The sequence below is a fragment of the Podarcis gaigeae genome (genome assembly GCF_964106915.1).
Source record: "Podarcis gaigeae genome assembly, chromosome: 8".
NCBI classification, from domain to species: Eukaryota; Metazoa; Chordata; class Lepidosauria; order Squamata; family Lacertidae; genus Podarcis; species Podarcis gaigeae.
Window position 1 is genome coordinate 85,092,746 of NC_139684.1, and position 26,448 is coordinate 85,119,193.

The 26,448-nt window shown below is 44.7% G+C and overlaps 1 protein-coding gene and 1 long non-coding RNA gene across 9 annotated transcripts in view; both read left to right on the forward strand.

Annotated features, from left to right (window-relative positions):
- Window positions 1–26,448, forward strand: part of LOC310851820 — a 626,966-nt gene that overhangs the window by 272,755 nt on the left and 327,763 nt on the right. The gene's annotated exons all lie outside the window — the stretch shown is intronic.
- Window positions 1–26,448, forward strand: part of CATSPERG (cation channel sperm associated auxiliary subunit gamma) — a gene marked incomplete at its 5' end in the record, with an annotated part of 48,694 nt that overhangs the window by 20,944 nt on the left and 1,302 nt on the right. For all 8 annotated transcript variants that reach the window (XM_083753615.1, XM_083753618.1, XM_083753621.1 and 5 more), the window contains 15 exons: window positions 3,179–3,343; window positions 4,185–4,303; window positions 6,340–6,553; window positions 10,601–10,663; window positions 11,638–11,821; window positions 13,901–14,028; window positions 14,805–14,885; window positions 15,147–15,203; window positions 18,091–18,247; window positions 18,379–18,442; window positions 20,519–20,617; window positions 21,736–21,834; window positions 23,023–23,115; window positions 23,529–23,628; window positions 25,907–26,033. In XM_083753615.1, the coding sequence (XP_083609741.1) occupies window positions 3,179–3,343; window positions 4,185–4,303; window positions 6,340–6,553; window positions 10,601–10,663; window positions 11,638–11,821; window positions 13,901–14,028; window positions 14,805–14,885; window positions 15,147–15,203; window positions 18,091–18,247; window positions 18,379–18,442; window positions 20,519–20,617; window positions 21,736–21,834; window positions 23,023–23,115; window positions 23,529–23,628; window positions 25,907–26,033 (1,750 nt within the window). The remainder of the gene's footprint in view (window positions 1–3,178; window positions 3,344–4,184; window positions 4,304–6,339; window positions 6,554–10,600; window positions 10,664–11,637; window positions 11,822–13,900; window positions 14,029–14,804; window positions 14,886–15,146; window positions 15,204–18,090; window positions 18,248–18,378; window positions 18,443–20,518; window positions 20,618–21,735; window positions 21,835–23,022; window positions 23,116–23,528; window positions 23,629–25,906; window positions 26,034–26,448) is intronic.

A 26,448-nucleotide genomic window follows, 5' to 3' on the forward strand; every position in this document is an offset into this window, starting at 1 on the left:
TGAGCTGAATAAAGAGCATGAAATCACTTTGCGACTCTGAGATATATTTCTTTTTTTTTTTAATAAAGTTTTTATTAGGGGTTTTTACAGAATAGAGTACAAAGACAATAAACAACCTTGCTTTTATCTCAACAGAGTTTCATAACTTCTTTGGACTTCCTCACATCTCCCGCTGCCATTTTCATCATCATAAATTTTTTCCATGCAATTTATCATCTAGTTTGCAAATTTTATAACCGCTTATTTAAATATAGTCCTCTGCAAATTTATTTCTCTTAATCTCACTTTACATCCCATTCCAATCCGATTTTGTGGTGGCCAATTATTTATGATCAAACATCCTACTTAACTTTCCACCAAATCACAATATTTTTGTAAATAAGTCTTAAATTTCCTCCAATCTTCTTCAACCCTCTCTTCTCCCAGGTCTCGAATTCTGCCAGTCATCTCAGCCAGTTGCATATAGTCCATCAGCTGCATCTGCCATTCTTCCAGCGTGGGTAGATCTTGAGTTTTCCACTTCTTAGCGATAAGTATCCTTGCTGCTGCTGTTGCGTACAAAAAGAATGTTCGATCCTTCTTTGGCACCATCTGGCCGACAATGCCCAAGAGGAAGGCCTCTGGTTTCTTAAGGAAGGTATACTTAAATACCTTTTTCAGCTCATTATATATCATTTCCCAGAAGACCTTCACCCTGGGGCAAGTCCACCAGAGGTGAAAGAATGTTCCTTCATTTTCCTTACATTTCCAACATTTATTGTCTGGCACATGGCATATTTTGGCAAGTTTAACTGGGGTCATGTACCACCTATATATCATTTTCATTACATTTTCCTTCAGAGCATTACATGCCGTGAAGTTCATCCCCGTGGTCCACAACCTTTCCCAATCCTCAAACATAATATTATGCCCAATATCCTGTGCCCACTTTATCATGGCCGACTTAACCATTTCATCTTGTGTATTCCATTTCAACAGCAAGTTATACATTCTTGAGAGTACTTTGGTCTTAGGTTCTAACAATTCTGTTTCCAACTTCGATTTCTCCACCTGGAATCCTAACTTTTTATCGTTTTTAAAAATTTCTTGGATCTGAGCGTAGTGTAACCAGTCTCGCACTTTGTCTTTCATTTTTTCCAAACTCTGCAATTTCCAATTATTACCCTCTTTCTCTATTATTTCCCAATATTTCGGCCATTTGGCCTCCATATTGGGTCTTTTTCGGGCCTTGGCCTCCAGAGGTGATAGCCATCTTGGAGTTTTATTTTCCAATAGGTCTTTGTATTTTGTCCAGACATTAAACACTGCTTTCCTGACAATATGATTCTTAAAGGCCTTATTGATCTTAACTTTATCATACCATAAGTATGCATGCCAACCAAATGCATTGTTAAAACCTTCCAGATCTAAAACATCAGTGTCCTCTAGAAGTAGCCAGTCTTTTAGCCAGCAGAAAGCTGCGGCTTCATAGTACAACCTTAAGTCTGGCAGGGCAAAGCCCCCTCTTTCTTTCGCATCAGTTAATATCTTAAACTTAATTCTGGGCTTTTTGCCCTGCCAGACAAATTTAGAAATATCTCTCTGCCACTTCCTGAAACACTCCGTCTTGTCCACAATTTGCAATGTTTGAAACAAAAACAACATCTTAGGCAATACATTCATCTTAATAGCAGCAATTCGGCCTAGCAAAGAAAGCTTCAATTTTGACCAACTGTCCAAGTCTCTCTTAATTTCAGACCAACATTTTTCATAATTGTCCTTAAATAGACTCAGATTTTTTGCTGTTATGTTTACCCCTAGGTACTTTACTTTTTTAACCACAGTTAGTTCTGTTTCTCTCTGAAACCGTTCTGACTCTGCATCTGTCAAGTTTTTTCCCAACACCTTAGTTTTCTGTTTATTTAGTTTGAAGCCCGCTACCCGACCAAAGTCCTGAATCAATTGTAACACTCTTTTTGTGCTAGATTCTGGCTCTTGCAATGTCAAAACAAGGTCATCTGCAAAAGCTTTAAGTTTATATTGTTTCGCTCCGATCTGAATCCCTTGCACCAACCGGTCGCGACTCTGAGATATATTTCAAAAACAATACAAACAGGACAAAAGGCATCGGCCAACAGGTACAAAACAGTTTATTTAAACTATTTGTAACCCACCTTTCTGTCCTTGTGGAATTCTCAGGGTGGCTGACAAATAACACACAGAGACACACCAAACTAATGAAATTATAGCAGAACAGCAAGTGGCAGTAATAAAGGACATTTTAGGAATTTATGTTAGAGCCATTATATAAACCAAAGATTTCATAGCTTGTAGTGTATAATCTAGCCCTATTCCTATTTATTCAGAAGGAAACCCCAGCGATTCGAACAGGATTTTTTTCAGGTGTTGTCCCAGCCACATTAAATAACTACCGTACACAGGGCTGCCTTCAGTTGTCTTGTAAAGGTTGTATTGTTACTTATCTCCTTGGCTCAGGGGTTGGATAACTATACCGTCCAACATTTTTCCGATGAAAATAAGGACATGTTAATGCAAGTGAGATTGCTAGTCTCTTAATCATTCTGCTACATTATCAACCCAGTTGTGTGTGTTTGTGTTTGTGTGTGTACACACACACAGCACTACATCACTTGAGCATTACTGTACTTTCTTTTTTAAAAAAGATTTTTATTGAAGTTTCAGAGATTTATATAAAAAACAAAACAAAAAGACAAACAGACATAAATAACAAAAAACAAGTATAATTTCAATCCCTTATTTTCTTATAATTTACTTCCCCGACTTCCTCATACCTCCCCTTTCTGTATTCCAATTTCTAATTTATTAATTCAGCAAATCCTTTCCCTTGTTTTTCATTTAATTTTTAACCTTTCTTTTCATTTTACTTATCCATTACCGCTGGAAACCACGAAATTTCTAAACCAGCGTCATTCTAACATTCATTAATTTTACAATATTTCTTAAGATAGTCCTTAAATTTCTTCCAATCTTCTTCCGCTGTCTTTCTCCCCTGGCCTCGGATTCTGCCAGTCATTTCTGCCAGTCCCATATAGTCTTATCACCTTCATCTGCCATTCTTCCAAGGTGGGTAGATCTTGTGTCTTCCAATACTTTGCGATGAGTATTCTTGCTGCTGTTGTAGAGTAGAGCATTACCGTACTTTCCCCCCTCTTTCTAGATTTGGGTTTCCAAAGAACTTGGCACAGAGATTAAAAAGGTATATCCATCAGAAGCCTGGGATGTGTACAATTATTTGCAGGTGATGAGAGGCTCACCACATTATAGCTTGACCCTGAAACATTCCATACTCACCATTTTCTATGTCGATGGACATTTGCAAGAGGTGAGTGCATTAGGCTGTGTTTGCCGTGACGGGTAATCCGGGAGGTAGCTGGTTTGAAAAGGGAGCCATGTCACCACCCAAAGGCATATGTGGTGGTGTGGAGGTGCTCTCTTGAATCCGGAGTCACCAGTGCTATTTTTCCAGAAAAAGAATGCCAGAAGTCTCCGTGAATGGCTCCCTTGTTCTCTTATAATGGCAAAGGCACCCATTGGACAGGTGCCAGAACTGATTTCCAGCTGAAAAAAAGCCCTGGAATGTCACTGCTGTTTATATTATTGAATAAATAATAATAGCTGGCTGAGGCCGAGGCAAGGCCTTGGCGAGATTTAATTAGGGGGCACTGGTGGGAGTGCTGATGCTTTCCCCACGAATCCCCAGCCTTGCCATTGCCCCAGCTCCAAATAAGTAGGAGACATCAGATCAACAGCCATTGTCAAGAGAGCAGCTCCACCCAACTCACATACTGATCTGAAACATTTGGAATTGAAAGTAACACTGTGATGTACACTCTTGCTCTTACTGCCATTGCTGTCTTGCTTGGATTCTCATCATATTTGCAAGACAAAGAGCTGACCTGCTGCTCAGGTTGGTGGCAAGGTTTTCCTAGCAGCAGCAGAGCTGCTAGGGCAGTTAGGGACCAAAGGTGGACAAACTACCACAGAAGGAGCATCATGTGCCCCCCCCACCAGAGTTACTACCCCTCCATACACGTACATCCCATTACATTATAGACGTACATCCCATTATGTAACAAAACACTAGAGGAGAGGTGATAAATTTAAAACGTGTTTTGTGTACCTGATTCCTCTAAATCTGTTAACCCGGGCTTCTTTTCTTTCAGCTGGTTTATTTGGCGGATACTGCAGACAATGGAAGATTAGTCAGAAGGCAATTCCCTCTGAGTCATGTCCTTACCTATGACCTGTTGATAACAACCCCTAACAAAGAGATGAGACACAAGTGAGTGGAACACACAAAGTGTGGTGTCATCACTTTTGAACTTTTCTCAGACATCTGGCAGGGCAGAAGTAGTTTTGCAAAGGCTCTTCAAAGTCTCATGCCCTCATTCATTTGCAAGGTACCTGGGATTTGCTGTCCATTTCCTCTTTCAAATCTTTTTTTCTATCCTCTCTCTGCAGCTTTTGCAACAGCAGACTATGGATGATGGGGGCTCTTCACCTTAGATTAGAGGCCTTGCTCAGGGCTCCAGTGCTTCTCCTCAACCGGGGGAAATAACTGGTTGCAGGAGCAGCTAGCAGCGGGGGGTATCATCTCACACCTGACCTCCAGTCAGCTGCAGCACTGTACTTTACTGGGAAGGGGTGGTGATAGCAAGCTTGGCAAAGCTTCTGCTTTCAGCCATGTTAGCTAAGACGATCAACTTTTATTTCACTGTAATTTGTAAGTATTTTTCTGCACACTACTTTGCTGTATTTGCTGCCTGCATTGAAATGTAACTACAGTGGTGCCCCGCAAGACGGAAAACCCGCTACACGAAAGGGTTTTCCGTTTTGGAGGCGCTTCGCAAAACGAATTTCCCTATGGGGTTGCTTCGCAAGACGAAAAAATATTGTGAGTTCCCGCGGTTTTTTTTCGCTCCCCCCCTTTTCCTAAGCCGCTTAACAGCTGATCCGCTGATAAGCCGCTTAACAGCTGATCGCTAGAAGCCGCTAGACCGCTGTAGCGCTAATCCGCTAAGCTGTCAATGGGCTTGCTTTGCAAGACGAAAAAACCGCTAGACGAAGAGAATCGCGGAACGGATTCTTTTCGTCTTGCGAGGCACCACTGTAAACCTTTTTCATTTATGTTACTAAAAATGTGTAGTTCATTCTCTGCTATGGGGATGAAGAGAGGAAGGTCAGCAGACCACATAAGAAAGAGCTAGAAAGGTAGAACTGCCTAACTCACAGGCTTTAATAAGCTGCAAAATTCTAAGTGTTCTTATTATGCTAAAAAGGCTTCACTTTTTTTATTTCTCACAGAAACATGGGATAGGAGGTTTAGATCTAAATCTATGGATTTAATTCTTAATTCTCCTTCCACAGTATTATGCCCTGAAATTTTTGGATAGAGGACAGAGGCTATAGGGCTTGGGGGTTGTGTTTAGAACGTGCTTTTTGTATGGGAATTTGCAGTCAGAATAACTGCTTGTTTTGGTGAATAAGGATATGAAGGGGTTAAGACTCACAGAGTTCCTGATGACAAGAGAAGGCAGTGTGTGACATCACTTCCTTTGAGTTCTCTGGTGTGATAAAGGCAAAAGGGTTTAATCTTTTCTACTTTCCCATGCTTCAGAACTCAGGCCACCATGCTTCTGAGGCAGACCTCTGTTTGGTCTCCGCTTCTTTTTGAACTAAAATATGTATTTTGTAGGGACACGGGTGGCGCTGTGGGTTAAACCACAGAGCCTAGGACTTGACGATCAGAAGGTCGGCGGTTTGAATCCCCGCGACGGGGTGAGCTCTCATTGCTCGGTCCCTGCTCCTGACAACCTAGCAGTTTGAAAGCATGCCAAAGTTCAAGTAGATAAATAGGTACTGCTCCAGCGGGAAGGTAAACGGTTTTTCTATGCACTGCTCTGGCCACATGACGCGGAAGCTGTACGCCGGCTCCCTTGGCCAATAAAGCAAGATGAGTGCCGCAACCCCAGAGTCGGTCATGACTGGACCTAATGGTCAGGGGTCCCTTTACCCTTTATGTATTTTGTAATCTAGAAGTAGAATTTGCCTGCCTTGTTTTCATCACTGTCAACTGCTAGAATCAGGTGCAAGACCTTACGTAATTAACCACTATTTCATAATCTGCAGCCTGTTGCGTGATCCTTTTAATTAAGAGGGAAAGGGAGAAAATCCAGCCTAAATAAATTGCAACAAGGCCACACAGCCTAGTCCCAGAGTTTCCACTTTAATGCTGCAAAAGATGGTGTTTTAAGCTCTCCTGACATTTGAACTTTCTACTCACACCGCTATAAAATCTATCCAACTTTTTGTTCTTAGTGGATTAGACTACATCAGATTCGCCCACCTTTGCCCATTTGCTGTTGTGCGCTATGTGAACCTACCTCAGCCACAGGAATTCACCCGGATGGAGCATTATTTTGCTATGCCTCCTGAGATCATGGAAAAAACTGGCTTTCATGACGAGAAGTCGCTGATTGTGTACCAGGGACTCGTCTATCAGCTGCTCCAGTTGCACTCATCTTACCACAGAGTGAGGATACCTTTTCTTTATTTGTGTTGAGGGGCTGAAAAGTCGCTGGCCTCAGAACCACCACAAGACACCGGCTTTAGCTTCTGTCTGGCAGCAAAGTCCTCAAAGCTAAGTCCCACCCCCCCAATCCAAAACAGCTGTTGAAACTAACAACGATAAGCCAGCAAAAAGGAAATTGTGTAAAGCAGTGTTTTTCAACCACTGTTCCGCGGCACACTAGTGTGCCGCGAGATGTTGCCTGGTGTGCCGTGGGAAAAATTGAAAAATCCGAAAGATTTAAAAATAAAGTATTTTATAATTTTTCATATTTCTGTTTACTTACTATTTCATAATAAAGTAATTATAAAATACTTTCTTTGTGTTTATTTGATTCCTCTTCAAGAGAATTACTTTATATATAGTCAATATAGGCACAGAGTTAAATTTTTTAACATTTTCTAATGGTGGTGTGCCTCGTGATTTTTTTCATGAAACAAGTGTGCCTTTGCCCAAAAAAGGTTGAAAAACACTGGTGTAAAGGACTTTATTTTTTTTAAAACCAGCTGCCTAAAACAACCAAGTGATTGCATTCTTCATGGCAAAGCATTCTGCTGTTTGCGCCACAAATGCACATGTTGCTTATGCAAATTAAAGTAAGCAAAATAAAGGTCGCTATCCCTTGGACTTACTATTTAAACACAGGCCTCAGCCAGTGGAACCCCTGATCCAGCATCTATTTCTGGGCACTCAAGCTCAATTGTAACATTCCTGAAGAGCAGGGGTCGGTACGGTTTACCTCGCCTGGGCCGGTTCACTCCAGCAGAGATCCCTCTGTGGGCTGGATTGCGTGTGTGCGTGAGCACGCGCGCCTGCAATTTCCGGTGTCTGCGCAGGCGCGATTTCTGGCCCTGCAGAAGCGAGTCCTCATGCCACGCTGCGCCGATTTAGCACAGCAAGCAGGGACTCGCCGATTGGGAGGCTTGTGGGCCGCTTAAACGACTCCCGTGGGTTGCTTGTGGCCCATGGGCCTTAGGTTGCCTACCCCTGCTGGAGAGCATCCCAGAATGTTTTGGAGAATGCTGTCTGACATCATAGAGGGAGATCCAATGTAGTACCCCACCACCCTTCTGACCCCGTCGGCCCCTCTGAAGCCCTGGCCCAACTGGAGTTATAGATCCTCCATGTAGGGAATGTGATAGGAATTTTGAGGTCTTAGATATATGGTAATGTAAGGGGAAAGAGCAATTTTTGTTTACAACAGGAAGCAGCTGGAATCTGAAGCCCCCTTGCTGCTCTGATTTTCCCTCCCCCTCCTCGAAATTGGGATAAAAATTTAACTACACATTTGAGCACCTCTAAACTGCTCCCTCTCTTTTCTTGCTAATGGAAGGAAAAACATTTGAAAGCTTTTAAAAATGATTTCTGCAAAGGTCCCTACTGCTTGCTTTAGTTCAACAGTGTTGGATGAGGCAGTTAAATGACCTTTGGATTTCCTCTCCCCACCCCCCGCTTTTGATTACATCCTTCTTCTTTTTTTAAAATACATTTTTATTCAAGTTATATAAAGACAGGTAAAAATAAACAAATACAACAAAAAAAGTATATACAACAGTGTTCTCTTCCTTAAATTATACAACATAAAAAACCATTAAAAAAAATCATATTCTGTTGGGCTCTACTGGGCCCTGGACTCCCCTCCACCCTTTTGGTAAGTATCGAATATTTTCCTCCCTTACGTATTTGATTTTTGAGCTTATAATCCGTCGCTGATAGAGTTGTTCTATCCCCGCCAGTTCACTTTATAAGTTTTGTCCAATATATTTCCAATATTTACTCCAATTTTGCTGAAATTTCTGTTCATCTAGATCTCGTATTCTAGCTGTTAATCTATCAAGCTCAGCGTATTTTACCATTTTAACCTGCCAATCATTTATGCTGGGCATGGTTTCCGATTTCCAATGTTGTGCCAGCATAATTCTTGCGGCCGTGGTGGCGTAGAGAAATATCGTCTTGTCTTCTTTTTTAATTTCTTTACCTGTCATTCCCAGCAAGAATAGTTGAGGATCATATTTTTCCTTTATATATAGTACCACCCCTCTTTTCTTAACCTTGTCTGACGTCACGAAGTCCAGTCCTAGTCTCTTGTTACTCAATACCCTCTTGTGTTTATTACATGAGTCTCTTGTAGGCAGATTAGGTCACAGTTCTTTTTCAATAGTATATGTACAATTTGATTCCTTTTATTTTTATTGTTCAACCCATTCACATTCCAACTTAGTGTTTTTAACGCCATCTATTGTGTAGTGTTAATTAGTTTATCAAATCTAAATACGATCTACTCTTCTTTATCTTCTTTCTCTACTTCTTCCCTTTCTCCTTTCGGGCTCTCCTCTTTTTGTTCTTCTTCACTCCCCTCGCTCTCACCTTCCTCCCCCTGCTGCTCCCCTACCTCCTCCGCCCCCATCATTTTTCCCAGATCCTTCTCATATCTCCTCGCAAATTTTTGAAGTTCTGAGATGGTAGACAGCTTGAACCTTTTTTCTTTGAAATAGAATGAAATACCTTCCGGAAACTCCCATCTATACAAGATCCCATTTTTCTTCAAAAGATTTGTTAGTTTTTTATATGGGTCTCTCCTTCGAAGAAATCTCGAAGGAATCTCTCTAAAGATAATAATTGAGTTTCCTTCAATATATAACCTTTTAACATAGTTCTGTTTCAGTATTTCATTTCTTATCTCCAACGAGTTGAACATGGCTATTACATCTCCTGGCAGTTTTTTCTTTGATTACATCCTTCTTGTCCAAGTGAGAGATGCTTCACTCATCATCATAAGCATATAAGAATCTTCTGTCTCCACTGTCTCCTTAAATAGCACAGCAGGCACCCCACTTCCAATAGTCAGAGGGAAGGCCTATGTAAAGGTCTAGCCTCCTATAACTCTAGCGTGTTTCGATCTAATAAGAGCATGAAGGGGTTAAACCATAGGCTAAGCCTGGAGAAGAAATGGGTGACCAAGCCTTTGGTATCTTTCATTCCCCATGTGGACTTCAGTATGTAAGGAGCTCTGAACTGGTCACTCCAGCCTCATGACTTTAACCAGCATCCTTTGTTTCATAATAGTAATTAATAATAATCGTAGTAGTAGTTGTTCAGTCGTTTAGTCATCTCCGACTCTTCGTGACCCCCTGGAACAGAGCATGCCAGGCACTCCTGTCTTCCACTGCCTCCTGCAGTTTGGTCAAACTCATGCTGGTACCTTCGAGAACACTGTCCAACCATCTTGTCCTCTGTCGTCCCCTTCTCCTTGCGCCCTCCATCTTTCCCAACATCAGGGTCTTTTCCAGGGAGTCTTCTCTTCTCATGAGGTGGCCAAAGTATTAGTAGTAATACTAGTTTATTTATACCCCGCCCATCCAGCTGGGTTTCCCCAGCCTGCATTCTCTCTAGCATTTTATTCCTCTAACAATAGTTTAGAAACTTTTGCCTTCTGTAACTACACAGTGTTTTAAATGCCTGTGCATATTTTCTGACCGCTGTATGGAAAAGCACATGAATCTGACCTTTGCATTTTGTAAGTAAACCTTTTTATGACTTGCCGAACATGTGGTCTGGCTCTGTGCCAGGGAAATGGGACAGATGGAAAGAGCTTCTAGAAGGGAACATTTTGGGACTCAAAAGGGCATATTTTAAAGGTTTCACAGACTATATTTCTCTCCGGCATGTTTTTGTGATGTTAAATCTCTGCTGGGCTTCTCCCACCAAACTTGGGTCTTGGCTTCCAGGATTCCAACATGCCAGCTTACTATCTCTCATGCCACCGTCTGTCTTTCTTCAACCCCTTCCTCTTAGGAGCTGCCACCACCTGCCACTTCATCCACCCAGATCGGTTGCCATGACCTCTGCTTGGGTGGACCACAGCAGGGAGGTTTCTATGCTGTCCCACACTAAATAAAATTGTATATTATTTCTGCATTTCTAAACAGGTTTTGCTGCTAATTTAGTGATAGTTTTTGTGTGCCTGTCTGTCTTCAAACTCACCCTTACCAATTCTTTTTTTCTCCCTAGGCTTATGCTGACCCAGTCCATGACCCCACATGGAGATGGTGGAAGAACAAGAAAGAAGATGCGGTAAGAACAAATTTTTTGAAAAGCATTCCTTAGAAACAACTGCCCTCACCACTCCATGATTAACATTAACCTAGTCTTAAACTTTCTTTTTTAAGTAAAAAAATAAAAAAAAAGTGATTTTGATATTCAAGGAGAGAGAGGAATACTGTTGTGTTTCCTGAAGACAGCATTTTTTTTTTTACTGCTTGCTAAGGGATTTGACAGTCAGTTGATGTGTGATAGACACACATGCAATATGAATCATTTAGTAAAGAAACAGTCATAATTTTTTTAAAAATGATATTTATTGAAGTTTCAAAAAAGGTTACAGAAATCAGAAAAAGATAGAAGAAAAAAAAGAAACAAAAATACAAGATACAGAAAAAATAAAAGCAATTGAAAATAAATCCATCTTTCCATGCTTTTCTTTCATTTACATATTTCCCTGACCTCCTCACACCTCCCTTTTTTGTATTCCAGCTCAGTTGGTTAATTCAGCAAATTCTTTCCCTCCTTGTTTTTATCTTAATGCTTCATCTTAGTATATTATAGCTTTACTTTTTTGCCTGTTTACAAACCATTTTCACATGCTCCTTTATAGCATTACTGCTAAAAACCACTTAATTTCATTCCGACATCATTCTAACATTCATTAATTTTACTATATTTCTGTAAATAGTCTTTAAATTTCTTCCAATCTTCTTCCGAAACAGTCATAATTTTGATGTATGAGTCTTTCCTTTTCCTAACCAACATGCTTCACCTTTAACTGCCGCAACACCCAAGTTTGCACCTGGGCTTTGCCCCTATCTTCACTGTATGCCTTACCTTAGGCAAGCCAATACTTACCAATCACACTGTCAATGGATAGCAATACTGGCCTACTTTCCAGGGCTGTTGCAACCATGACTAAGGTACAGTTTATGGAGCACTTGGAAGGAAGAGACAAAGGGTGGGGGCGGGGAGTGGAAGATGATCATTTTCTTGCTTCCCAGGAATACTACACCTATGTGGCAAGCAACTGGAACACCTCGGCAGGCATCTATGTCGACATGGCCAACTACATCAAGATGTACGATCAGATGCCTGAAAACCTACTGCCTTCCAAGCTCTACCTGGACAAGCACACCGAATACACCTTCTCTCTGTACCTGAGCATGAGAACAACGAAACAGAGCAGTAAGGGGTGTTGAGCTCAGGAACTACTGTGATGGAGGAAGGGAGCGGTGGATCTGTCACATAAAACACAGCAGTTACAGGGCATCTCCCACACCCAACTGAGAATGTAATGTTGATATCTACTGTGAACTTCTTGTTTCTTGGGCATGTGGTGATATCTAAGGCCACACTCAGTGAAGCCATGATGTCAACACGACCCCCCATAAGGTGTTTATACACACACACACACACACACACACACACACACAAAAGAGGTCCTGTGGATACAGAGTACACATGTTCCATGGGGCCTCTTTTAAAAGACTCACCCTGTATATGTGGATGTTTTGCAGTGGTAAAACGAGCTGGCCTAGGCTATGCTTCCTCCTAATTTTGACTTGTGATCCTCCCGGCTTTTCTTCTGATTTCTGGTTCTGCAGTAGCACAGACACGGAACAGAACTGAGGGGCTGGCAGAGGGGATGTCATGGATTGGCTGGACACAGAGGAATGGGTGGGGGGTGGGGAGGAACCAGGTGGGGAATCCCCAAGGGAAGAAGGCTCAGAGCCCGGGGAGTGGTGGTGGGGCAAGGATATACGATATACGATATATATATACGATATACGATATACAGTATCTTTATTGTCATTGTCCCATACAGAACAATGAAATTGAAAAACTACATAAAACATTCAAAAACCCCTAAAAACTCTGAAACCCCATTTTAAAATACAATATACTATGATGAGTGGTCAGAGGGAGTAGACTGGGAGGAGGAAGCTGAAGAGGTAACAAGGTTTAATGAGCAGGAAGAGGTGGTGGCAGAGAGCAGTCCAGAATTAGAGGCAGAAGCGGAGGCTGGAGAGGAGGGAGGGGCAAGAAGCAGAGATGGGTCAGGCTGGTGAAGAAGCCAGGGTGTCTCCCCCTCTTGCTGTGACCAGCTCTCCTCCTCCCAGAACCTGAAGAGGCTGGAGCAGAGACAAACAAGGCGGAAAAGGCTCAGATTGCTTGGGAAGGACCTGGGGCAGGAAGAAGTGTAGGCCACTGTGGGAAGATAGGGACCTTCAGTCCTTGTAACTGCCTCATTGGGGCAAGATCTAACGGGAAGAGTTGCTGTGCTCACTAGGCCTGGTCTCTGGAGCTCTTTGTTTCTCTGAATAAAAAGTTAACTTCACTGACACCATGTGAGTTATTACTGACCTGCTCCTGGCACCCCACCCCAGACGGGAGAGGTCTCCAGGAAAACCGTGATCACAGGTTTTCTTCTCAGCAATGTTACTTATTTACAAGATTTATGTTCCATCCCTCTTCAAGGGATCTTATGGTGGGCCACAACAATTCAAAAAACAATAAGAACAAAATGGAATATACTAGAATAGAAGGGATGCGGGTGGTGCTGTGGGTTAAACCACAGAGCCTAGGGCTTGCCGATCAGAAGGTCGGTGGTTTGAATCCCCGCGACGGGGTGAGCTCCCGTTGTTCGGTCCCTGCTCCTGCCAACCTAGCAGTTCGAAAGCACGTTAAAGTGCAAGTAGATAAATAGGTACCACTCTGGTGGGAAGGTAAACGGCGTTTCCGTTCGCTGCTCTGGTTTGCCAGAAGCGGCTTAGTGATGCTGGCCACATGACCCGGAAGCTGTACACCGGCTCCCTCGGTCAGTAAAGTGAGATGAGCGCCGCAACCCCAGAGTCGGTCACGACTGGACCTAACGGTCAGGGGTCCCTTTACCTTTACTAGAATAGAATAAATAGAATACAGTCATCCTCTGCCTATTAAATACAATATATCAGATCAAATAGCCATGTGACCCAGTAGACAGACAATAGCCCTCAAACTCAAAGCAGCCTGCTCAAAAAGCCTGGTGGAAATGAGTCTTCTGCTGGTGCCGAAAGATAACCAACTTTGGCATCAGTCAGAGCTCGAAGCAGAGAGTTTTCCATAGCTAGGGTGCTACTGCCAAGAAGTAAGAGGGGGTCATATCTCAGATGGTTGTTGCATGCCCAGCGAGAAGAATATTCATGGCAAGCACCAACATTCTGTTCCACATGTACATGCCCTATTCTTTTGCATTGGCTGATAGCTTTTTCATTTTGCTTGCAGTGGGGGAGTCAGCAGATGAAAATTCTCTCCAAAACATATGGCTCACTCTCATCTTAGCCCATCCTGAATATATTCATACACGTCTACATAGGCAAGAGCTCATCAGCAGAGGTTCAGTACGATATGAGGTAAGGGCCTCTAAAAATCCTAGATGATGAAATGAGGCAAAATCCTCCTTGGAAAGTCAGAAATGCAGGCTTGCTCCGATCAGCATGTTGAAATGTGAGAAACCTGAACCCCCTTCTTATTTTGAGACATATTTGGAACTATGCTTGCCAACTTTTGTTTGTGCAAAATTTCTGGCATCTCTGAGCATATACAGAGTGCCTTTTTGCAAGTGTAAAGAAGGCCTACAAATATTTACTTTCTTGGTGCCACCCCAGTCTCTGAGCTTTGTGTGATTCCAGGCGCTTACCCAAGGTTCTGTTTCCTCGGAATGTGACGTCTTTATGTCATATATAGCTTATTTACACACACACACATCCTGAGTCTACGATGGAGGAGCTTATAGCATTGCATCCCAGAAGGTCTTGTTTCTTCCATAACCACATTATATGATTTATAGCCTCTCTTCACCTCAAGGTTCCAGGATGGAATACAAAATATATGTTAAATCACAGGATTATATATCATTAGAACCAATATAAACAACAGCCAGAAATGTCAGTACTGAGAAGAAGCACCGCGTTATTTAAGGGTGCATCACTGGGAAGCAAAGATTCCTGACATGTGCTTAGAGGGTGGCAAGATTTGTTATGAGTCTTCTTGGCCATCCATTCTGCACCATTGAGTGGCTCACAAGGGGGAAATGCCATTAGAGAGCTGGTTTCTTATTAAAACTGATTCCATTTTAAACTCCTTGTTTCTTTTGCACCACTCCATCTCTTCGTCCTCACAACAACAGATAGAAATTCATGACAAAGGTGTTTACCCGTATCAGCAGCTGAGTGGGAAGAACCTTCTGAAGAGTTCTTTTGGCTTAAAGGTAAGAAGGCAGTCTTTGCTGAAGTTCCAGAGTCTTGTCTTCTATCACAACATTGTTGCTCTTGGGCTAGGATAGGCCACCCGGAGCCGCTTCAATGTACCAAAGGTGGCACATGAAATCAGCCTCTTGCCACACTGCTGCTCGTTTCTGATCTGTTTCTGTTCTTGTTTCTGGTCTGTTGAGTTGTACTCCTCTGGTATACAAGTGGCTAGAATTTGCCTTTCCCCTGACATTTGCTTGGCTTGTATTTACTTTCCCCAGGTTGCACACTCGGGAATGAACTGCTACGAGTACACATCCAATGGACCACGGATCAGGGTAAGGGTGGCTTGGATTGCTTGAAGGGAAGATAAAAGGTAAAGGTAAAGGTACCCCTGCCCGTAAGGGCCAGTTTTGACAGACTCTGGGGTTGTGCGCCCATCTCACTTAAGAGGCCAGGGGCCAGCGCTGTCCGGAGACACTTCCGGGTCACCGTGGCCAGCGTGACATCGCTGCTCTGGCAGCCAGAGCCGCACACGGAAACGCCGTTTACCTTCCCGCTAGTAAGCGGTCCCTATTTATCTACTTGCACCCGGAGGTGCTTTCGAACTGCTAGGTTGGCAGGCGCTGGGACCGAGCAGCGGGAGCGCACCCCGCCACAGGGATTCGAACCGCCGACCTTTCGATCGGCAAGTCCTAGGCGCTGAGGCTTTAACCCACAGCGCCACCTGCGTCCCCCCTGAAGGGAAGATAATTTCTCTCAATTCTCTCCTCCTGGTAGCAGCCCTAGAGGAGGCAGTTGGCACCTGATACTCAGGATTTCCAGTCTGAATCCCTCCCCACCATAGTACCAGCTTCCTGTACCAATGCTGAAATTTTTTGAAAGCTTGTCTGGGAGAAGCTCGGTAATTCTGAAAAGGCAGCTTGTTTGCCATGAATAATCTTCCTCTGGAGCCTACAGCTGTGGGAATTGTTCAGAATCGTGGCGGCCACCTTGACTGGCCTTGCTTTTGTGCCTTTGTTGAGTGGCAAATTAAGCAAGCCATGTTTTTCTTCTCCAGACTGTAATGGGAATTGGGGTTGCTCGTGCGTAAGTTGCCTCTACTCTTGCCAAAGTTGCCTGGTTAAACCTTTCCCTGGCTGCACAGCCCTTACTCCGCGGCTGTGTCAGTCACTGGCAGAATCCGTCAGTGGGCGTTTCCTGAACTTCTTCCAGCATAAAAGTTCTTTGACGCCAAGTCTCCGCCTAGCCTCCCTGCGCGGAGGTCTTCTGCGCAGGGTGGGCGTGGGCAGCGGAGGACCTGTGCTCTCCCCGCTAGTTTCTGTGGAAGAGTCCTGGAGACATCTCTCCGAAGCCCTCCCCTGCTCCCCTTTCTTCCTGGTGTCACACTGATTTCCTTCCTCAGTGGATGAGTTCCCTCTCTCCCTGCTGGGCCCTTCTCCGGCATCACTGGAGAGCCTTACCTCCACTCCTGGCTCCGATGGCAGTTCCCTGACACAGACTGTGGCATAATGTGAGGGGGACGAGGGGGTCCGTAGTCCCAGGTGCAGAATTATGAGGAGGCGCAACCGGGCACCCCCATGACAAGGAGCCACGGGGAGGTAAGCCGCACCCAAGCTGTGGTGCCTCTTTCTCCTCATGGCCGGCTAAGGGGTGCTCACCCCTGGGCGGAACTCCTGCCAGCTGGAGTCTGGACTTTTCTGGCCTGCACCACTTCTTCCCCAGGGCCTCCCTTGGTTGAGGCATGTGCCCTGCAGCAGGAGATAGAAGGAAAGCTGCCCCCTCAGCTGGGACCCGCTGTCACCTGCTCTTGTGCTGTGCAGCCAAGGACAGGCGGCCGCAGCTCTTTGCACCTCAGCCTGGTCTCCACCGCCCTCCTCCTAGGCCTGCTGTAGCTGCGGCTCTGGTGCTGCTGAGACACCACCAAGCCAGCCAAGGATCATCAGCCACCGCTCCCACCAGGGGCTCACCAAGTTGAGAGGGCAAACGCTGTGACCAGCTGGCAACCTCCGTGAGGAGCGGCCACAGCAGGGGCACAACAAAGTCTGCCTGTTGCCTTCCGTCCGACACCTGCCAGGAGGTGCAATCCTTGCCTTGCCAGAAAAAAATAATCAAAAAAAGTCCTGCAGGCCAGACTTCTGTTCCAAGGCAGAGGAGCAGAACTAGTACGAAAACGTGGTGAGTCCTATCGGGTGTATTCTAGGGAACCCTTCATTTTTAATTTTTTTTTTTTTAAAAAGAATTTTATTGAGTTTTCCAATAATTATATAAAAGCAAAATAAAACAATAATATAGCACAGACAAACAAAACAAAACAAAACAAAAAAGAACAAGTATAATTTCATTCCCTTTTTTTCTTATACCTTACTTTCCCGACTTCCCCATACCTCCCCTCTCTGTATTCCAATTTCTATTATGTTAGTTCAGCAAATCCTTCCCCTTAATTTCATTTAAACTTTTAACCCTTCTTTTCTTGTTACTTATCCAATTCAGCTGAAAACCACGCAATTTCTAGGCCAACGCCATTCTAACACTCATTAATTTTGCAATATTTCTTAAGATAGTCCTTAAATTTCTTCCAATCTTCTTCCGCTGTCTCTCTTCCCTGGTCTCGGATTCTGCCCGTCATTTCTGCCAGTCCCATATAGTCTATCACCTTCATCTGCCATTCTTCCAAGGTGGGTAGATCTTGTGTCTTCCAGTACTTTGTGATGAGTATTCTTGCTGCTGTTGTAGCATACATAAAGAATGTTCTATCCTTCTTTGGCACCGTTTGGCCGACAATACCCAAGAGAAAGGCCTCTGGTTTCTTCAGAAAGGTATATTTAAATACCTTTTTCAATTCATTATATATCATTTCCCAGAACGCCTTAATCTTAGGGCACGTCCACCAAAGGTGAAAAAAAGGTACCTTCATTTTCTTTACATTTCCAACATTTATTATCAGGCAAGTGGTAAATTTTTGCAAGCTTGACTGGGGTCATGTACCACCTGTAATCTAGGGAACCTTCATGAAGGTCAAGGTGAAGGTACCTTAGGCATTGACTGAGGGGTCCTCCGAGGGGATGCCTGTCCAAATTATCCTCTGCAACATGCAGGGATTCCACAGCAGACACAGAAGTGAAAAGGGGTCCTTTAAGAGAGGGAGTTTGCAATCCAGTGATCTAAAAAAGAAAGAAAGAAAAAAAAGGCCACTTCTCTTTTCCAATTTACTTGCCCCCACAGGGCAGTTACGTGTCGACTGTCTACATTGGATGTCCCCCAGGCAAGAGGCTAGCTTTTGACATTACTTCCACTAAGAATGAGACTACAGTCAAGAACAAGCGCTACTTCGATTGTATCAAGAAAGACCCCGAGATGCCTTGCTTCTCCTTCAATGATGGTAAGGCTGGGGTGAAGTGGGGTGTCTGGGTAGGTCAGATCTGTGAGGCTTATAGATGAAGTTAATTAAGGAATGGTGGGTGCCAGGCAGAAGACACATGGTGATACCATACCTGTTTGATTCATTTGCAGTGTTTTACCCTTCTTTTTTGATCCAAGATATGGTGACAGGAGACTCAGGACGTTTCAATGGAAGGTAAGGGCTGAGCTTTGTTTTTGATGGCATTTTGTCGCTTTGCTGAACTGAAATCAGTGAATCTCATAGAATCATAGAGTGCCATCGAGTCCAACCCCCTGCCAAGCAGGAAACACCATCAGAGCACTCCTGACATATGGTTGTCAAGCCTCTGCTTAAAGACCTCCAAAGAAGGAGACTTCACCCCACTCCTTGGCAGCAAATTCCACTGTTGAACAGCTCTTACTGTCAGGAAGTTCTTCCTAATGTTTAGGTGGAATCTTCTTTCTTGTAGTTTGGATCCATTGCTCCGTGTCCGCTTCTCTGGAGCAGCAGAAAACCTTTCTCCCTCCTCCATGTGACATCCTTTTATATATTTGAACATGGCTATCATATCACCCCTTAACCTCCTCTTCTCCAGGCTAAACATGCCCAGCTCCCTTAGCCGTTCCTCATAAGGCATCGTTTCCAGGCCTTTGACCATTTTGGTTGCCCTCCTCTGGACACGTTCCAGTTTGTCAGTGTCCTTCTTGAACTGTGGTGCCCAGAACTGGACACAGTACTCCAGGTGAGGTCTGACCAGAGCAGAATACAGTGGCACTACCATCTCCACTGAGCATATTGTTCAAAGGCTGGGGGGAGGGTAAGATGGAGGCACCTAGGTCAATGCCAGGGTGCCCAGGCTTTGGGGCCAGTATGACCCAAGACATTTTCGCTGGGGACTTCCAATCTGAAGGCCAATCAGAGGAAGCCCTGTTGTTGCTAGGGAAGGACAGAGAAGACTGTTTCCAGTCCCTTTCATTTTTGTATTTGTTCGAAAGCCCATTCCACCCCATGTCCACGTTAATTTTCAAATCTACATCTAGATACATGTTTTTAATACATTTTCTCTCAAAATATGCAATTTGATGCGTTTTCTTTTTGAACTGAGAACTGCATCGTGAACTCTGGAGAGGTGTGGCATCTGAAGGATAACTTCTGATCTGCACCTTGGTTTGAGTGGTGTTGATTGGGTCAGTATGTATCAAAATGCACCAAGAACAAATTCCTCAAGAGTCCCTAGCTGCTATGTGACACCCTTGAAGGCAAGAAAATTGTCTGGCAGGTATACATTTGTACTAACAGTAGACCCCAACTGATCTTGCATCATGGCTAAGGACACGGCCAGGAAACCTCTGCCATGAGCTTAGCTTAGTGGCCAGAGGCAAGTCTTCACTCGATGGGATACACAGGAGATCCAGGAATAGGATATCCTAATTTTTTTAAAGGGAAAGGTGCCTGGGAGGATTGTGGTGGCCCACGTACCAGCATGCCCAGAGGAAATGGGTTATTTTGACCCATTTTAATTTGGTTTCAGGTCTAGGAATGGCTCTAAAACTGCCCTGGTTGGCAACCTTTATCAGGCGAGATACAGAAGGAAATAGTCTTGTTGATTTCCCCTGACCTCTCAGTGACTGGTATCCTCTGGGAGTGGGTTCCCGGCTTGTTTGTTGTGGGGGAGGAAGGGAAAGGAGAATGTCAGCCGCTTAGAGACTCCTTAAAGGTCAAGGTAAAGGGACCCCTGACCATTAGGTCCAGTCGTGACCGACTCTGGGGTTGCGGCGCTCATCTCGCTTTATTGGCCAAGGGAGCCGGCGTACAGCTTCCAGGTCATGTGGCCAGCATGACTAAGCCGCTTCTGGAGAACCAGAGCAGCGCACGGAAACGCCGTTTACCTTCCCGCCGGAGCGGTACCTATTTATCTACTTGCACTTTGATGTGCTTTCGAACTGCTAGGTTGGCAGGAGCAGGGACCGAGCAATGGGAGCTCACCCCGTCGTGGGGATTTGAACCACCGACCTTCTAATCGGCAAGCCCTAGGCTCTGTGGTTTAACCCACAGCGCCACCCACAGTACCCACTCCTTAGGGTAGTGATAAAGGGGGATATCAAATCAAAACTCCTCCTCCTCCTCCTCCTCTTCTTCTTCTTCTTCCAGTAACCTTGCTGTGATAGGAGAAATGGCAGTTTTGTCCCAGCTGTTTGTGAATGGGTGTGGGTTTTTTTATCTGTTAAAGCTTGTGCAAACTCACCTCCATCTTGCTTATTCTGCTGGCAGCTACATCTTCAGAGTAATTGGTGGGGGAGCATTTTCGATAGAAAACATCAGATACTTCACTGAGGAAGAAACCTTTAACTACAACACAATGAATGGCAGGTGACTACATTTTTTCAGACTCCCACAGTGCCTAGTATTGTGACCTTAGCTGTTTAGTATCTATGTCTTATTCAAATGCAACATTTTTAGTCAGTTTAAAAGACCCCCATTTGGGACCAGTCTTTCCAAGTCTGTGCACCAGGGCATGTGAACATGCCCACGTAAGAAAAGTGCTGGTTTGCCATATGAGAGTGAGAGAGCGCCATTAAATAATAACAGGCTCCTGTGGTCCCCCAACTGCCTATGCACAGAGGAGGCTGATCCTCCAGCCGGTTCACTCCTTCCAGATGATTAAGGTGAAGCAATACCTCAGCAGTGCTAAATGGCCCTACTGCAGAAGCAGCCAATGGCTGCCTTCTCAGAATCGTGGACAGAGGAAACTCTCATACTGCAACAGACCATTGGATTATTCAGTCCAGGGACTGGGGACTTGCTGAATTCTGATGACATCTGGAGGGCCGCAGGTTCCCCATGCTCTATAGAGCCCACTATTGCCAGTGCACTCTGACTGGCATTGTCTCCACATTGTCTAAGAAAGGGGGAATCTTTCCTGGTCCTTTTTCCTGTAACCATTTAACTGGAGATATCAGTGCTCAGACCTGGACCCTTTTGAATATGAGGCATGTGCTCTCCCTACTGATCTGTGGCCCCTTGGGTTGTGGCTTACAAACAGCCACTTGTCCGGTCTGTGATGAGAATTGCCTCCACTCTGGGGGATAGAAATAGCTGTGAGCGGCAGTGCTTTTTTCCTTTAAAAAAATGTTTAGGGGTACTCTCATTTTGACTCAAGAAAATCACCATTTTATTGTTCAAATTGGGAAAAATAAATACAGCAAATAGACAAAAGTACAAAGATTCACAAAACGTGTAGGGGTATGCGTACCCCAGCGTTCCTCCAGAAAAAAAGCACTGGTGAGTTGTAAGAGATTTGATTCCACCCCCTTCTATTTTGAAGCTGATAATGAGCCATAGCTGATGAACATAGGAATGTAAAAGCTGGCAAGGGTGGGTGGGTAACAACGGGCTATTAAGGATGTGAGTGGCCTGGTAACCACTTTAGGCTTCCTTGCAAAGCTTAGCTGTCTTAATTCATGGTTGATTTCATATTCTCTTTCCAGTGGAACATCAAGTCTGATTTGGCTTAGGGCTGAAATGCATGAAGATAAAGTTGATTCCGAAGGTTTCCATATCCTCTCTCAAGCTGAGTCTGGGATTTTGTAAGGAAACATTTGCTGCGTCTTTGGGTGTGGGTGTCAGTTTCTGATCTAAAACCTCCCAAATTCTTCTTCCCAAATGAAATGTTTTATTTGGTCAGCAATAAAACATAAGAAGAGCCATGTTGAATCAGGTCAAAGACCTGTCTAGTCCAGCTTCAGATTGTCATGGGGCCAACCAAGTGCTCTTGGAAGCATTCAAGAAGCATTAGGGTTGCGGCCATTTTCCTACTTGTGCTTTCCAGCAACTGGCATTCAGAGACACATTTGTCTCCAACGGCGGACATATAACATAGCTATTGTGGCTAGTAGCCACTGAATTTGCCCAATTCCCTTTTAAAAGTCAGTGGACATCACTACATTGAGTGGGAACAAGTTTAACCCTGTGCTGTGTGAAGAAGGCCTTTCTTCTGCCTGTCCTGAATCTTCTAACATTCAGCTTCCTTGGATGTCCACAGGTTCTAGTCGAAACAAAATAAAAAAATTCCTTCCAGTAGCACCTTAGAGAAGAACTAAATTTGTTATTGGTATGAGCTTTCGTGTGCATGCACACTTCTTCAGATACACACGAAAGCACACCCCAAAACAAACTTAGTTGTTCTCTAAGGTGCTACTGGAAGGATTTTTATTATTATTTTGTTTTGACTATGGCAGACCAACACGGATACCTACCTGTCACAAGTTCTAGTGTTATGAGGGAGAAAAACTCTCTGTCCACTTTCTCCAAGCCATGCCCAACTTCACGTCCCTCATATCATGTCCCTGCTTCTTACTTGCCCTTTTCCCAATTTAAAAAGGCTTAAAAGTTGTAAACTTTCCTCACGGGGAAATTGTTCCAACCCCTAAATCATTTTGGTTATCCTCCTCTAAAAATGTTAAGGCTCTACTAGTATCCTTTTTGAGGACATGTGCTTTATTTCCCTTCTATTTCTCTCTTCTTTGGGTCACCTGCCATCTGTAAAAAAGTAAAGGTAAAGGATCCCTGGACAGTTAAGTCCAGTCAAAGGCGACTCTGGGGTTGTGGCGCTCATCTCCACTTTCAGGCCAAGGGAGTCGGCGTTTGTCCACAGACAGCTTTCCGGGTCATGTGTCCAGCAGGACTAAACCGCTTTATTGTCCCCAGCTAGGGACATGAATTGAAACAGCCTACCATGTAAGACATCATAAGGCAAAATCTCTTTCCTCCCACAGGTGGGTTTGCCAGACAAATTCTCCATGCTATGATATTGTCCCCCAGGGTCTGGCTGCTCCTGATTATTTCTTTGTGGTGGAAGTATCAAACAGGTAGGTTTGAGTTTTTAAAATGTGTTTGATTCATTTTAAAAAGAATTAAATTAATTTACAATTGAACTGAATTATACTGATAAGCTACCTTTCAGCCATAAGAACTCCTGAGCACAAGTTAAAACAATTCACAATCAAAAGGTGGTGTTCAACTTGAGTTTTACGCAGACTAGACTCATTGAAAATAGTGGCCTTACTTAGTCATGGGGAAGGGAGAAAGGACCACTCTGAAAGCATGGAGAAGAAACATGGTTTGGGAGGTAGTGGGCCAGGAGATGAATGTTGGGAGAAACCAAGAAGAGCCTATGTAAAGATCTAAGCACTGGGACAGCTGTAAACAGCAATTGACCAAAGCCAAGCTGGCCTGCTCAGACCAGTAGTCAACTGATGTCCGGCCTCTTTTGCTTCCATAGGGGTGTGGACGAATCGACCTACTGTGATTATGCCTTGGAGTTCATTATTCATGTCCATGGCTTGCGCCTCAGCCCCACCCGGGCCATCTTTCTCTTGAAGGTAACAGTCGCCGTGCCTTGAGCATCTTCATTCTTTCTGTATGGAATGAAAAGGCTTTGCTTGATGACCAAAAGGACATCAAGGTCAACACCATGCAAGTCTCCCTGTAGAGGGCATATATGAAGTGCCACACTTGAAAAAGCCCCTCCTCCCAGCCATGTAGTCATGACAGACCCCCTATACTTCAGGGGGGCTCTGGTGATGGCCAGCTTCATGTGGAATAAAGTGGCCCTATGGATACCCAAGTTCAAAGTCCCACCAGGACCACATAACATCGGTTCTGAGAGATCTGAATTGGCTCCCAGTACGTTTCCGAGTGCGATTCAAAGTGTTGGTGCTGACCTTTAAAGCCCTAAATGGCCTCGGTCCTGTATACCTGAAGGAGCGTCTCCACCCCCATCGTTCTGCCCGGACACTGAGGTCCAGCGCCAAGGGCCTTCTGGCGGTTCCCTCATTGCGAGAAGCAAAGCAACAGGGAACCAGACAGAGGGCCTTCTCGGTAGTGGCGCCCACCCTGTGGAACGCCCTCCCATCAGATGTCAAAGAGATAAACATCTACCTGACATTCAGAAGATATCTTAAGGCAGCTGTGTTCAGGGAAGTTTTTAATATGTAACGCTGTACTGTTTTCAACACTTGATTGGGAGCTGCCCAGAGTGGCTGGGGAAACTCAGCCAGATGGGCGGGGTATAAATAATAAATTATTATTATTATTATTATTATTATTATTATTATTATTATTATTACTACTACTACTACTACTTCAGGCTATAAAGATGAGAACCAGCTGTGCTTGTAGCATAGCACCGTAGAAGACTGAATGAAGGCAGTATGCCTCTGAAAACCAGTTGCTGGGAATCACAAATGGGGCAAATGCTATTGTCTTCCCTGGGGGCTTCTCATTGCCATCTGTTTGGCCAAAGTGAGTATAGAATTGTTCTTCTCACCATGGCCAACCAGATCTCCCTGGGAAGCCCGCAAGCAAGCATAAGTGTTGCCTCCCCACTTGTGATTCAAAGCAAATGGTATTCAACGGCTGGTTGCCTCCAACAGTGGAGGTAGAAGGTAGCCGCCGTGGCCAGTACCCACTGACAGCCTTATCCTGCATAAATTTCCCTACCCTCTTTTAAAGTTGGTGGCCATCAGTATGTCTTGTGCAAGTGAATTCTGCCATGGGAACAAATGCCATAGTTCTTACCACGCTTTGTGCCGTTTAGGAAAAGGGAAGCAGAATGGCAGGGAGTGAGAATAGCTGGCCAAACCCAAACAGAAATAGTCGTTCTAGGAGGGAGGATACACTGCAACACCCTTGTTGCTGATCCCATTGGTTTTATCTTTTGCTAGTCTGAATAACCTTCATCCGCAGAAGGGAATGAACATTTGTGTGCAGTCCCACATTCCTTTCTTGCTCCCTCTCTTAGCAATTTTTGAGGTTTCTGTTCACATAAAGGTATTGCTAACAATTAGGAATTAACACTACAGTGGTGCCCCGCAAGACGAATGCCTCGCAAGACATAAAACTCGCTAGACGAAAGGGTTTTCCGTTTTGGAGGTGCTTCGCAAAACAAATTTCCTGTGGGCTTGCTTCGCAAGACGAAAATGTCTTGCGAGTTCCTGCGGGTTTTTTTCCCTTCCCCCCCCCCTTTTCCCAAGCCGCTAAGCCGCTAAACAGCTGATCCGCTAAGCCGTTTAACAGCTGATCCGCTAAGCCGCTTATCAGCTGATCTGCTAAGCCCGCTAAGCCGCTAATAGCGCTAATCCGCTAATCCGCTAATGGGCTTGCTTCGCAAGACGAAAAAACCGCAAGACGAAGAGACTCGCGGAACGGATTCTTTTTGTCTTGCGAGGCACCACTGTAATTGTTAATTAGGGGGGATGTGGGTGGCGCTGTGGGTAAAACCTCAGCGCCTAGGACTTGCCGATCGCATGGTCGGCAGTTCGAATCCCCGCGGCCGGGTGCGCTCCCGTCTTTTGGTCCCAGCGCCTGCCAACCTAGCAGTTCGAAAGCACCCCCGGGTGCAAGTAGATAAATAGGGACCGCTTACCAGCGGGAAGGTAAATGGCGTTCCGTGTGCTGCGCTGGCTCGCCAGATGCAGCTTGTCACGCTGGCCACGTGACCCGGAAGTGTCTGTGGACAGCGCTGGCTCCCGGCCTATAGAGTGGGATGAGCGCACAACCCTAGAGTCTGTCAAGACTGGCCCGTACGGGCAGGGGTACCTTTACCTTTACCTAGGAATTAACAACTACCTTCTCTCTTTCTCCCCTCTCTGCTCCAAGGTTACAGTAGCCATCATCTTTGGCTTGCTTCTTCTATACATAGTGGTTTACATCGCGGGCCCCTTGGCCAAGGCCATATTCAACAAAACATTCCGGAGATTGGAGGAAGCTTTAGCTATGCGGATAGGTGAGTTGGCAACAAGCAGGGGCACTAAGGAGGACAAAACCTCCTTGAGACTTCTGTTAGGGAAGCATCTGGTAGGGGAAATCTGATCTCTTAGCAGGAAGGCCAAATTTGGTTTGCCTTATGGACTTAGGTCTGCCAGTCCCATCAACATGGGAAGATGTCATTTGTATCTTGAGGAGGCAGGGATATGGCTAATCCTAACTCACGAAGAGGGGAGAGGAGAGGAGGCTGAGGGAACACATCACAAGAAAGGGTGTTTGAAATGGGGTGAGGGGCTGCTGGCTCTGCAGGCGAGGGGTGATATAGGTGGGCTTTAGAGCGTGTTTCTCCACAGGGTTGCTGCAGAAAGAATGTAGTTGGTCAAGGGAGCTGTGGACTCAAAAAGTTTGAGAACCTCTGCCCTAAACTGTTGGAA